This window comes from Fusarium keratoplasticum, chromosome 7 (assembly GCF_025433545.1).
Source record: "Fusarium keratoplasticum isolate Fu6.1 chromosome 7, whole genome shotgun sequence".
Classification (NCBI taxonomy): domain Eukaryota; kingdom Fungi; phylum Ascomycota; class Sordariomycetes; order Hypocreales; family Nectriaceae; genus Fusarium; species Fusarium keratoplasticum.
In genome coordinates, this window is record NC_070535.1 from 785476 (window position 1) to 798432 (window position 12957).

The window sequence follows — 12957 nt, forward strand, 5'->3', positions numbered from 1 at the left end:
CTCCATGACTCCGAGTTCCATTCACTCCGCGTCGTTTTTTGGCGCCTCGGTTCAATCCATTGGCTTCTGGAAAGGCTTGCGCTCCCATAGACTCTCGGGATCACCTCAGGGTTAATCACGCTTCTCGAGTCGCTCAAGAAGCCCCTGCCCTTCCTTCTCAAAGCCCGCCATCACCTTTCCCAGGTCGTCCGCTTCCATGGCAGCGAGGCTCTTGATACAAAGCCATCGTTTCTGCTCGTTCTCAGCTCGTGCCATATCCTCCTCCGTGTTACGCAACTCAGCCTCGTTCTTCTCAATGCGTTTTTTGGCTTCCTCCACCTCGGTGTCGATAACGCGCTGACCCCGTTCAACACGCGCCTCGGCCTTATCAAGTTGTTGTTTCATCCCGTTTAGTCTTCGCTCGTGGCCCGTCACAATCAATTCGCGCGTTTCGTGATCGATTGTTGCGTGTAGACTCTGGTTTGCTTGGTACCGCTCGATCGTTTGTTGCAATATGTGGAGTTTATCTCTCGATTCGATTCGGGCCAAGTGATAGATTTCAAGTTTCACTCGGGGGTCATACGTAGCAATTGTTCCGGCCTTCAGGGATGCCTTTTGACCCTTCAGTTTGTCCCTTAAGGTATGTGCTTTCGCCATCATGTTTGTGGCTTCTTGTCCAGACTCGGTTTGTCTTCTTTCGACCACAGCGTGAAGCGTTGCCAGTTCTTCCTCCTTAGTCATTGTCGCGGCTGTGTCTTTAGGAGGGGGAACAACAGGTTCGGATTCATCGATTGACTGTGAGCATCAGCATGGGCTACGAGGTACGTGTATGGAAGGGTGGCCTAACCTCGTTCCTACCCAAGCAACGCTTTTGAGCAGGTCTGTCAGGTGCGGCACTAGCTGGGTTCGAAGATGTATCTTCTGGATGAGCACGCTTCTTTGACGAGGTGGATGGAGCCACAGCACCGTGGACGGCATTGAGAGATTTGAATTCGACCATCTTTTCTGGAACGGCGACGACGCCTGGGTTGTTGGACATTGAGAGAGGCGGCGCACTGGCTTTGGAGTTCTTGTGGGCCTGGCCACTGTTGTCTTTGTCGCACTGATTATCGGTATCTCGAGCGCGGTTGCGTTGTTCCCCTTTGGCAATGGAGTTGTCCACGTGTTCTTCGTCCTGCTCTTCCTCCACATCAGCTTGGCTTCTCCCACAAGACCCAGGCTTCTTCTCCTCTGCTGCTGCTTCGGATTCCCTTTGTCTCCTCGCAAAATACTGCAGTGCATTGCCAACATCACTCGACTTGAACGGGGCAAGCTTCCCTCGTGTATGAGCACACTCCCGGATATAGACCCTCACATCCCCGAAGGTAGGCTTGTTCCTGGGACCATTTGACCCCGATGTGTTCCTGGCAACATGTTGAAGCACTCGAGCTAGGCATCGCACCATATTAAGCTTCCAGAACTTTGGTGGGTGGAGGCCAACCCACTCCCATGGCCATTGTTTGGTCGTCTCGTAAATGGTGCGAGAAGCAACACCCACTTGTCGCCTAGCCCAATTGCTGGCCTCTCCAAGGCCAAGGGCCATACAAATTTCGTCGTCGCTCAGGCAGGCAGCGGTGTCATCATCGGAGGACGGTTCCTCGGCCTCATTGAGGTCGGTGGTGTTGACAGTAGAGAGGTTCATAGCGGATCGGGCGTCCCCCATGGCGACGGGCATGGGAGAATCTTTCTTGTAGGAACAGAGGAAGGGAAAACTGACCTCTTTTGGAGAGATTGTCCTTCAGGCGCCCATTGGTCGGTTCCTGAAATTTGGAGAAGATGAGAGTAACGTAGGCCTGTTGTGTGCGTGTGTTTATTTGTGTTGCAGCTCTGTCAGGTGGCGTGTGGCTGCTACTCATAGCTACCTCCCATGAATCACGGCCGAGAAAGATTGTCTTTCTCAGATGGATGTGCGCTGATCATTGTTACTGAATGCATAAAAGAGCGAGAGACACAAAAATCAGCATTTGAGGCCTCATCTACCATAGCCAATTCATCGCGTCAAAGGGCTTTGTAAACGATCACCTTCGAGTCCTTTCTAGATACAAGTCATGAATTGGAGACTTCCTCTATTTCAACTCCTGAACTATTTGACAACAGACCATCATTCTTGGCGACGTTGAGTTTCAATCCTCGTCTCTTAAAATGTTTCAAGGCGTCACCAAAAAGACCTCAACTTTCATACCTTCTCGGGGTTGTTGTAATAGTAACGACTGATCGTGCTGAGAGTGAAAGAGAAGTTCAGTTTATCAATCAGTTACCAATTGTGCCGTCCATCAGTAGTCCCGGCTAAGCTAGGGTTAACAGGAGAATGAGATCTCTTATTGGTCAGTCACCTTACCCCTGTCCAAGTGGGTAACGCACGTTCACCCGGTTAAGGGCTGAAGAGCAGTTGAGCGCCATCTTCATGCTGACACAACTTGAAACATGGACACCAAGATCAGTTATCGCTCTCTCGATGACCCAGATCGCTCTTTCAGACTGATCAAACTCCATCCGTCAAAGGATAATGAAATTGCTACCTCAGACAATCTTGTTTGCGACATTGAGGAGCACTTTCGCGGTGATTGTCCACCCTATACCGCACTCTCATACGTTTGGGCCGCACCAGAGAGCAAAAAGGAAGACATCATAGCGAATGGGATCAAGGTTCAAATCAGCCAAACTGTCGAAAATGCCCTCCGTCGACTACGATTCCGGCAGAAACCCCGATGGTTGTGGGTTGACCAACTTTGCATCAACCAAGTTGACGAGACCGAGAAGAGTTCCCAAGTTCACCAGATGCACAGCATTTACAGCGATGCAGACCAAGTTATTTCGTGGCTCGGAACTGGGGACGAGAAAAGCGATCTTATATGCCGCTTGATGCGGGATACGGGTCGAGCTATCCGTCAAAGAGACATTGAGGCTCTCAAAAAGCTTTACGGCAAAGATGGGTCTGTGAACCTGGCTGCTGCCAAAGAGGCGCTTCACGGCTTCTGTGAACGAAGATATTGGACACGACTCTGGGTCCTTCAAGAGTTTGCCGTCGGTCGACGCGTCGCTGTAGCGTGCGGTGATTGGATTGTCAAAGCCGATCTCATCACCGCCACCTTGTGGGCTGTCGACATTATTCAGCGTCACTCCCGTAAGAAACCCATCGAGGGACTTGACATTATTCGGAAGAACTACGAGTTTGTGTTTGAAAGCCCACTCATCAGTTACGTTTATAATCTCTTTACGAGGAGAGCGTTATTCCGACCACCATCGAGCGATACGCAGTCGTCGTATGCGGACCCCTTGCTCAAAGTCATCGCGACTTCTCTCTCATTAGAGGTGGACTATAACTCGGTTTTCTCATCAGATCCGAGGGACAGAGTTTTCGCATTGCTGAACTTGGCTGCCGACAAGGATCATTTTGACACATTTCCCGACTACTCTATGTCGATTGAAGAAGTGTACAAAGAGGCTGCGCGCAAGATGCTGCTACAGGGCGACATCGACGTACTGCTGTACTGCCAAACCCCGAGAAAGATCAAGTCTCTTCCGAGCTGGGTGCCAGATTGGGAAATGGAAGTACGACATCCCTGCGCCCAACCTCCGTGGTCAACTTCATTTGAAGCATCGGGTGGCCAAACTTCGATGCCAACATTTCCTTCTGAGGATCTTGTGACGCTGGAGGGGATATATATCGACACGATCAAAGAGACGGGAGAGACTTGGGATCCAAATTGGCTGGAAAAGGTTGATAAAGCCGCGGTGGCTTCATATGTGGAAAGCATCAGGGGCTTCTGTGACCGCTCACCAAGAATCCATGTGGGCCGCGAAGGCGCTGATACATCTAGAATCGCCATCCTCGATGGGACTTTATGGTTTACCTCGGTGCCGTATCCGGAATGGGGAACCGAATGCGCAGCAGCTGTCGATGAGCTCCTACAATCACCCGCAAACGGCGATGAGTCGACAAAGATCGACACTTGGTATTCCAGAACATTGCTTCGTCTACACACGCGACGCGCCTTTTTAACATCAACTGGTTATGTTGGTGTTGGTCCCCTTGACACCAGGGTTGGGGATGAAGTCTGTGTGTTTATTGGAGGAAATGCTGCGTATGTTGTGCGGCCTGAGGAAAATGAGTTGCAGTCACTAGTTGGGGAGGCCTATGTGCACGGAGTTATGTATGGAGAACTATTAAAGGGCGGTTTTGAGCAGAGAAAGCTATATACTTTGAGATAAGGTTAGGTACCTAGTTTACCTGTCATCCTTTGCTTCATGACACTTGAATACCTCCGTCATCATAACAAACAGACGTTTGCGGAGAAATTTCAACTAGCACGACTCAAATAATTCCGATATTCATGAAGGAATTATTTTATGTCCTACATTAATTGCAATCGACATTAATTAGCAAACTGCCGGCGACGCTATCCCCACTTGATAACCTATTCCGGTCAACCTTGCCCCATGCGGGCAACCGAGCCCATTCCGGTCAAGTCTCGCCGCGCTTGTGAGTTTCAGACGCGCGAATCACACTCCACACCGGCCCTTCTAATTTCCTCCATGATTCTCCACAACTCCTTTTAGAGCTCCTGATGAAGCTCTGCCATCCAATCCATTCATTTCTCTCTCTTTTTTCTTGTTTGTTAACCAACGGTTTCAATACCGGATGGCACACGGCCCCATCCCATCCACATCCATCATGCCTCAGTTTGAACGTCCGACCTCGACCTCGTCGCTCTTTGAGCTGGTCGAAGGTCTCGACGAGGCTCAGATTCACTCGTTATTGGTCGAATTTAACAACACGGTCCCTAGCAACATTCCTGTTTCCCATGGCGTCGAGCTCTTTGAACATCCCGACTCAAAGAAGCCCATCTCGGCCGCTCGCGCGTCTTCCATTCGTCGTTCCTTCAAGCTCTCTCGAATGCTCTCGAGGTCAAAGAGCAAGCGAGTTTCTTCAGCACCAGCTCCATCACCATCCCGTCCGAGAACTGCCATGCCTACCGGTCCGAAGCACTACAGGAGGATAAGTCGACCTGTATTGCCCACACTTGCCAGCGGTCCCGACCTGAACGCTCTCTTGTCTGCATACCTCGCACCTGCTGCTCCCCCATCTAAGCCGAAAACCTCGTCTCCTTCGTCCATGTCGTCTTTGCGATCGATCTCTACCAGTTCCACGATGAGCTTTGAAGCCGAGGATGCCGATATGGATATACTAGCACCGCTCGTGTTTGGCCGACCCCAGCAACAACGAGGCCAAATAGGGGATATTTTTGAGGTGTTGGAGTTTTAATCATGGAAATCAATGGGACGTAATGGGCGTATTGACCTAATGTTCCGACCATGGCATGTACGCGGTCTGCCTCCACACTGCCGGCAGTGTTTTGAGGAGTCGCTCAGAGATTGACAAAGACGATTTACCGACTTGACTTAAGCATATCCGGGTGTTCTAGGCGGACCTCTTGTTACTTTGTATTCTACCCTATCGCCAGAGATACTGGCCATACTGAATCATGAAAACGTATTCTTTTGTTGCATTGGAGTCTTGACGAGAAACGCGTCAGGGGCCGTCTTAAGCGAACGGCGCAGTACATGGCATGACATTGTTTTCCGATTGCTTGGCGTGACCTATACGAACTGTTTGACGAAGGCCAAGCATCCTACAAATGAGGAGAGAAATGATGTTTGTATGGCCTTAATGCAAAATACCGTGAAGTTTTGGGCTGCATGAGCCTCGAGATTACGTCACTGCCATTTTGTAAGGAAAGTCTCCATCGTTGTAATATGTAGGACCACTTAAGTGGAAATATAGGGTAGTTGTAAATGTTCATGAACCTCTCCACTACCATATCACAAAGTGATAAAGCTTGCAACGTATAAAACTATTTTCTGGAGCTAATCGCTGTTGACCGGCAACTAGGTAAAGCGTTGGACTACGACCGCAGGAAGTCAACCCAAGCAGAGGGTTGAGGTATGGCTAGATCCTCCACCATTTCTTATTCTTCTTCTTCTCCTTGCTCTTCTCCTTCTCATTAGTCTTCTTCTCTTCCTTACCCTTATTCTTCTCCTCACTCTTCTCCTTCTCTTCATTCTTCTTCTCCTTCGCTTTTCTTCTTCTGGCATGGTCGTGTTCCTTCTTCCTTAGCCTGCATGGCGTGCAAGACGAATGTCCCGGATCAGCTTGTCTCTTGCGGCAATAGCAGCAAAGTCCTGCTTCCTTTGCTCTCTCGTATGCTTCGTTGTCGCGGAGGCGGTGGTCTTGGGCTTGCCAGGACTCTAGGGTTTCACTACCTTCGCAGTTCAAGCAAAGTGGCCCAATGCGACCATCCAAGTGATCGCCACATTTGTTGCAATAAAAGACGCTCGATGGGCCAGCTTGTTGCTCATCGCCTGCTGCATCGTCATCAGCGTCAATCAGATCAGGGTCAGACTGAGTCAAGTCAGGGTCAGTCTCGGTGAGATCAGGGTCCGTTTCAGTCAGATCAGGATCAATTTCCTTTTCCTTTCCCTTGGCAGATTTGGGAGGCATGGTGATAAGGTGAGCGATTCGATAAGCGTTTTGGTTGTGTTATTGTTAGCACAGAGTTAGACGTCGAGTAGGTGAGTGGGAAAGGGATCGATTATGCTATTGGGGACCATATATAGCACATACATGCACGCTTCGATACACATGATCACTGGTGTTGCTACATGGTGGGTCACTGCTGTTGATTGAAGTGATTGACCAAGTCCACACAAGTGTGTGCCCTACGGATACGAGACAACTATGTAGTGAATAGCATATAGGGTGGGAAGCTCTCTGCATCACACTCGTAACTGATGCTGCAAATGCTGAATCATGAAGACGCACTCATTTGTACATGGTTTGAGAATCGGCAACTGGATATCACGCCTGGCATCGGACGCGGAATCTACCAGCAGACGGCTTGATAGTATCTTTCGGAGTGCTTAGCGTGACTTGATAAAACCACCGGACCGCTTCGGAGGGAAAAGGGGAGTCAGAAAACCTGTAAGGACCTATACTGTAAAACGGGGTGATCAAGTGTTTTCCTTTCCTATCGAAGAGTCCATAAGATCTTCTCTTTTGTAAGTGGTGGCGAGACAAATCGTCTATTAGACATGGCTAAAGGAGTATGACTATGCAACCAGTCAAACTAAACCCACGCCCCTAATCCTGTTCATCCCTTTTCTTGGCCTTGAATTTAGCATGGTTTCTGTAGTTCCTTTCTCTGCATTCGGTACAAGACGCCATTCCGCCATCCGACTTTCTCTTGCGACAATAACAGCACAGTCCTTCTTCCTTTGCTTGGTGGTATTTATCTTTGTCGTGGGAGTGAGCTTTGGCGTCCTTCTCTCTATACGCGCGGCAGCGTGCCTTTCCGTCCTCTGTTGGTTCCTTGCAGTTGATACATCTTCCTTCTGCTTTTAACTGCCTTCTTTCCTCCTTTTGCGAACAAGACTGGCAAACCGACTTCCTGCCTATATTCACTCTGTTATCCCATCAAGGGCCGGGATTCAACCATAACAAAGGACACAAGAGTGACTTACTGCGAGCGGGCCTGGGCTTGCCACAGCTGCTGCATATTGCTGATGTGCTTGGTTGGCCAGCTTGTTCCTCATCTGAGTCTTCTCCCACTGCGTCGTCCCAGGGATCGCTTAGATCATCGGGAATTTCGGATAGTTCAGAGTCAGATTCGGACAAATCCGGACCAGCTACTCCCTTTCCCTTGTCGGAGCTGGAAGCCTGCGCAGGCCCCTGGCTCAACAAGACCAGCGCATCGATTGCGACTCTGTCTTCTTCGGGTATGCCATGGTACGGATCGGTTGAGGAAGGGTTTAGATTATTCGAGGTGCTCATATCGGTAGATTTAGCGGCTCGACAAGGGTTTTCGGTTGCGTTTTCTGTTGATCTGGAGTTGGGTGTTGAGTACCTAGGTCTGTGGTGATTGTATAGACCGCGATATCAATGACTTGTATATATCACCGTGAGCGCATTCTGTTGCGCTGTGTGTTGGACGAACTTCTAGTCACTGGTGCTAGGTGCGTAGTCACTGATGTGCATACCCTTTGGGAGGCATCTAGAGAGTGAATAGCATATTGGGCGGGAAGTGCTCTGCATAACATTCGTAACTGAGCCTGCATATGCTGAACCATGAAAATATGTTCCTTCTTTGCATGGTATCCCCTTTGAGAATCGGTCACTAGAGATCACTCTAGACAACTAATACTTGAATCACCGGCGAAACGCCAGCATGTTCCTATGCGCACTCGGCAATGCTTCCAAAAGAAGCTATCGGCAATCACAAAAATGAACACAGTTACTGACATATCGATGCTAGCATTGAAACCCAAGCGAAAAACACTACAACCAGAAGAACTTGTATGGCAAGGGTGAGATGGGACACAAACACGACAGAGGAAATGAATAAAAAGGCCTGGTAATAGTGAAATTTGCTGTTATCCTTTTGGGTGAATCCCTAAGCTAATGTCTTGAAAAGTGACTATTGCGAAAGGTTCTGGCACGCTGCGCTGTGCGAGTTAGTCACACAGGAGGCGTAGTTAATACATAGGCGGCACCCTAACGTTTATTCTTCCCGCGGTCTTCTCTTTCTTTCCTGCGTGCCTCTCTTTGTTTCTCCCTTGATTCGTCCACCTTTGGCTTGCATGGCAGGCAGACCGAGAGGCCCTCTGCGGGTGGTCTTCTCTTGCAATATGTACATTTCCCTATGCGTTGCTTGCCTAAGCAGCCACGACAACGTGCGTAGCCCTTCAATGCGCGTTTCGGGCAGTCTCTGCATTTGCCTGCCTTTTTCGCTTTCTCGCCTCGTCGTTTGCTATGGCAGGATGGGCAGTATCTTCCTCGGTTAGTCTTGGACTTGCCACACTTGCTGCATATTGTGTTGTCTCCATTATAATCATCGTCGGATGAGGAGGAGTCTTCGTCGCCGCCATCGCCGCCATCGCCGCCATCGCCTTGGTCTTGGTAGTCTTCGTCGCCATCTTTGTCGTCATCTTTGCCGCCATCTCCATTGCCGGATGGACCAGGGGCATCGTTGCCCATAGCGGAGCCGGGGGCACATGCAGACACCTTACCCAACATGAGCAAGGCATCAAGTGCGATTCGATCTCTTTCGGATCTGCCATAGTACGGATCGCTCGATGAGGGGTTTGGATCCCCGGGACTACTCATCTTAGTAGACTTAGCCGCTTGAAAAGAGTTTCTAGTTGTGCTTTTTGTGGTCCGGAGTCAAATGTTGGGTAGCTTGGTGGTGATTGAACAGGGTGAGGTATTGCAGGCCCATATATAGCACCGTGAGCGTTCTGATACGCCTGCGTTAAATGAACATCTGGTCACTGATAGTGGTGCAAGGTGGCGAGTCACTAATGTCAATTGAAGTGATCAGCCAAGTCAAATCAACAGTATGCCCCTGGGAGCCACCCATACTGTGAATAGCACATTGAGTGACGATGTGCTCCCCATCACTCTCGTCGCTTGCCTTAACAACAGTTTATTGTTGCATATGATGGTTTTAGTGTATCTTTATTCTTGGATCTATGTTTATTCTGACTCAAAGAGTTTCAAGTCACTCAGTGATATATCATCGTCAGAATCCTCACTCGTCGATGGCTTGACTGGACGGACCCGGCGGGTCTCCTCCTTTGGATAGCATGTCAGGCATGAAGGGTCAGGGGTGATTTCATATGGCCCTCGCCGTCTTGGAGCTTCATTCGAGGTACCTTGATATGCCAACACCCGCATTCGAGTTGAATTTTGGATGTCCAGTCTCCCATATCCCGTCTGAAACAAAACATCGAAAAAGTCGAAGACAGTGCAGTGATTGCTGCTGGGTTCTAGGCCTTTTGCTTCAATGGTCCACAGTCCCATGTCTTCTCTTCGAACCTCGACCAAGATGTAGCCGCCGGCGTGGAAGATTTGCCGGTTGGCATCTGGAGTCGATGCTGACCGCGGAACCTCTGCTTCTGGTTCTTCAGAGTGCATGTCTGAAGTTGAGCCTACACCCTCGGCTGATCGTCGTCGAAGCCGGTGATCGATAAACCAAAGCGTCCTTCCAGCAGACTCGTGCAGAACATCAACCATGTCGACTATAGACATAGAATACATGCCCAAGTCTCCCCGACAGTAGTGAACTGGCCGATTGGCGAGCATGTCCATCATCCTGGGATCAAAGTCGATGGCAATGTTGAGCCCGAGGAAGCTGGGGCTCGTCCTGTTGCCATCTTCTCCACAATAATCGAGGAGAGGAACAGGGTCTCCAGCATAGTGATGGAACCAGTCTACGGAGTCCAAATGCCGTGGGTCCAGATATATGAGATCTTCGGTATTGATTGTGATGTGTCTGTTTTCCCCTTCGCGGGTCTTGTAGGTGGCCGAGTGAAAGACATCTTCCTGGCCAGCATACGCTCCCTTTTCTGAGGATCCTGTCGTGTATTCTTGTTGTGGAATATCGGACCACCACTCGTTCTTCTTGAATCGCCGTACCATCGCAGCTCGCGATGCGGCACAGGCCGTCCACAGGCCACTATCCATCGCATACACAGATTCATTGGGGTTGCCCTGCGGATCATGCCATGGGAGAGCAAGTGAAAAGCCAGAGCGCGGCCCTTCTTGACGCCCAAATCTGATAAAGTCCCCCAAAATGGGGTATCGGGGGTTTGCCTGGTTCAAGTAGTGGTCTGTGATGATGAATCTTTGGACGTGTTGACAACCCGGAACAGGACGGACCGCAGCGTCCCAGATGAGCTCTTGAATCTCATTGGGGAAGCTTGGAAAGAGAGGGAAACTTGTCGACATGTCGTGCGAGTGAGTTGAGATACCCAATTAGCGTACATGGGAAGCTCGTTGCTGGAGGTAGAGGGATCAAGTGACGTGAGATTGCGATTCCGCATTGCTGCCTGTGAGAACATCACGTGATGACATACTCATGGGAACAGAGACTCCTAAACAAATAGACATAGCTGGTTCTCGTAAGGCCCCATGTACTAGCTGATCTATACACTATAAAGTAAGATACACCTAGAATGGAATTATGAGGGGGTTAGTTTACAACCCGGATCTAGATCTTGGACTTGACTTGCTCCTCAAGAAGCAACCGCTGAACATCCCTGCTTGCAACCACGCCTCTCTCAATAGCCCCATCGACAAATCCTCTCCATCCATCAGCCCAGTCGGCACTAGCAAAATGAACTCTACCATCCGACTTCTGCAGCTCCTTGAGCCACTTCGACATGGCATTCGGGCCCCAACAGCTCCAAGTGCCTTTAGCAAGGTCATCATTCATCCAATCATGCGTCAGGTACGCCTTGACGTCGGCATTAGGCTTTAGGTACTGCTTGAAAGTAGAGATGATGTGGTTCGAGGCGCGTGGATCTGTGAGCTGTCCGTTATAGCCGAACCCGATGCAGTAGGTGCCATCTTTCTTGGCTGTTCCGTTATGGTCGGAGAAGGAGAAGCACCATGGCGAGTTTCCGTAGCCGCTTGCCATTGAGAACCATCCCGGCTCGGTTTGTCCAAGCCTGAAGTGGATTTTGGCGCCTTGGTTGATATGGCCAGCTTTGATGGCCTCTTGGCGGAGTGGCGACAGGGAGGGTGTAAAGGAAATATCTGACAGGCAATTCCTGAGTGATGGTTAGCCTAGAGAATCGATTTGTACTCGGGGGAGGGCTTACAGGGGGATTGTGGATATGATCTGGCTTGCCTGAATCTGCCTGCCGTTTTTTGCAGTCAGCGTGACAAAGGAGTTGCTCTGCTCAATCCTTTCAAGAACCGTGTTGAACAGCAAGTGTCCACGATACTCGTCAAGGATAGCCCGAGCAAGAGAGCTCATGCCTCCTTTCCCAAGCTTATATACACCGGCAAGCTCGAAAACGCCAGCCATGGTGTGTCCTCCAAGTGCATACCAGCGCAAGGCCTCGGTGAAACCGCATTCAGAGCCAGGAGCCGAGCCGAAGGAGCTGACCATGGCATCAAATAGATCCTTCTCAATCTGTGGTAGATCAAGCTGTTCAAGGCGGTCCTTGACGGAGAGATGATCGTATTTGAGCCATGGAGCCGGTTGGCGGAATGGTTCGTGAGGATAGGGCATGAGATCGCGACTGGATAGGCCATCTATGGAGAAGAAGGCATCTGCGACTCGTTGAACTGCCGAATTGACATCTCCACCATCGATGTTGTTGGGAGCCGAGAAAGCAGCTGTGTATAACGTCGTTTTGGCATCGAGTGTTCCGGCGGAGGTCTTTAGGTTGGAGTGTAGCCCGTAGCGGTGCAGTTCGGCGTATACGTGAGGCTGGTTCCTGCAACAAGATTATTAGACAGTTGCTAGATAATTAGATGGGAAAGTGTTTACCAGTGTACCCAAGTTCCCCCCATCTCAAACTCTTCCCCCAAGGCTTTCGCAGTCCATGTTCTTCCACCAATACGGTCCCGACCTTCGAGAAGTAGCACTGTGAGGTTCGGGTTGCGAGAGAGGTTCCGAGCCGCAATGAGGCCAGCAAAGCCGGTTCCGATGACAACAGCATCGTACTTGTCACGGATTAAGGAGTCCGGTGTGCCACTAACAACAGCGTCGGTGGTGAGGCCGGTTGTGTCTCCGGTAGGAGTCCAAAGATAACCTTCACGACTGGATGGCATGGTGTAGCTTGCAACGGAAGAAAGACTCAAAACTGGTAGGAAAAAGAATGCCGAGGTGATCTGATAGCATACAATTGGTTGTTCTCCTGTCTTTAAGTCACGAGAGTCGGTCGCTGTTCTCTGCAAGCCCCCTGCAATGTGTGTGGGCTGCCCCTTTCCTATTTTGGACAAAAAGTGCGAGGTTGGACACACGCTGGATTGACAAACCATTGCTTCTCGAGCCCGTACTCTTGAACTCTTTTGGTACTAGCTTCTGATTGAGAATAAGGGTGCTGTGTTAGATAACATCGACCTACGAATCGACTCAAATAGATAAT

The 12957-nt window shown here is 50.0% G+C and overlaps 6 protein-coding genes across 6 annotated transcripts; 2 read left to right on the forward strand and 4 right to left on the reverse strand.

The window, feature by feature from the left end:
• Window positions 1-111: 111 nt before the first annotated feature.
• On the reverse strand, window positions 112-1681 carry NCS57_00939700 (uncharacterized protein; the record flags this gene model as incomplete). Its single annotated transcript, XM_053059173.1, has 2 exons — window positions 112-774; window positions 827-1681. The coding sequence occupies 2 exons, from the start codon at window positions 1679-1681 to the stop codon at window positions 112-114; spliced, it is 1518 nt and encodes a 505-aa protein (XP_052911244.1).
• Window positions 1682-2442: 761 nt separating this feature from the next.
• NCS57_00939800 (HET domain-containing protein) lies at window positions 2443-4230 on the forward strand (the record flags this gene model as incomplete). The annotated part of the gene is made up of 1 exon (XM_053059174.1): window positions 2443-4230. The coding sequence occupies one exon, from the start codon at window positions 2443-2445 to the stop codon at window positions 4228-4230; it is 1788 nt and encodes a 595-aa protein (XP_052911245.1).
• Window positions 4231-4693: 463 nt separating this feature from the next.
• NCS57_00939900 (uncharacterized protein) lies at window positions 4694-5284 on the forward strand (the record flags this gene model as incomplete). The annotated part of the gene is made up of 1 exon (XM_053059175.1): window positions 4694-5284. The coding sequence occupies one exon, from the start codon at window positions 4694-4696 to the stop codon at window positions 5282-5284; it is 591 nt and encodes a 196-aa protein (XP_052911246.1).
• Window positions 5285-5968: 684 nt separating this feature from the next.
• NCS57_00940000 (uncharacterized protein) lies at window positions 5969-6520 on the reverse strand (the record flags this gene model as incomplete). The annotated part of the gene is made up of 1 exon (XM_053059176.1): window positions 5969-6520. One exon carries the CDS (start codon window positions 6518-6520, stop codon window positions 5969-5971), a length of 552 nt encoding a protein of 183 aa, XP_052911247.1.
• A 3030-nt stretch (window positions 6521-9550) lies between these two features.
• On the reverse strand, window positions 9551-10804 carry NCS57_00940100 (uncharacterized protein; the record flags this gene model as incomplete). The annotated part of the gene is made up of 1 exon (XM_053059177.1): window positions 9551-10804. One exon carries the CDS (start codon window positions 10802-10804, stop codon window positions 9551-9553), a length of 1254 nt encoding a protein of 417 aa, XP_052911248.1.
• A 262-nt stretch (window positions 10805-11066) lies between these two features.
• Window positions 11067-12640, reverse strand: NCS57_00940200 (Amine oxidase; the record flags this gene model as incomplete). The annotated part of the gene is made up of 3 exons (XM_053059178.1): window positions 11067-11628; window positions 11680-12303; window positions 12357-12640. The coding sequence occupies 3 exons, from the start codon at window positions 12638-12640 to the stop codon at window positions 11067-11069; spliced, it is 1470 nt and encodes a 489-aa protein (XP_052911249.1).
• Between the last annotated feature and the right edge of the window lie 317 nt (window positions 12641-12957).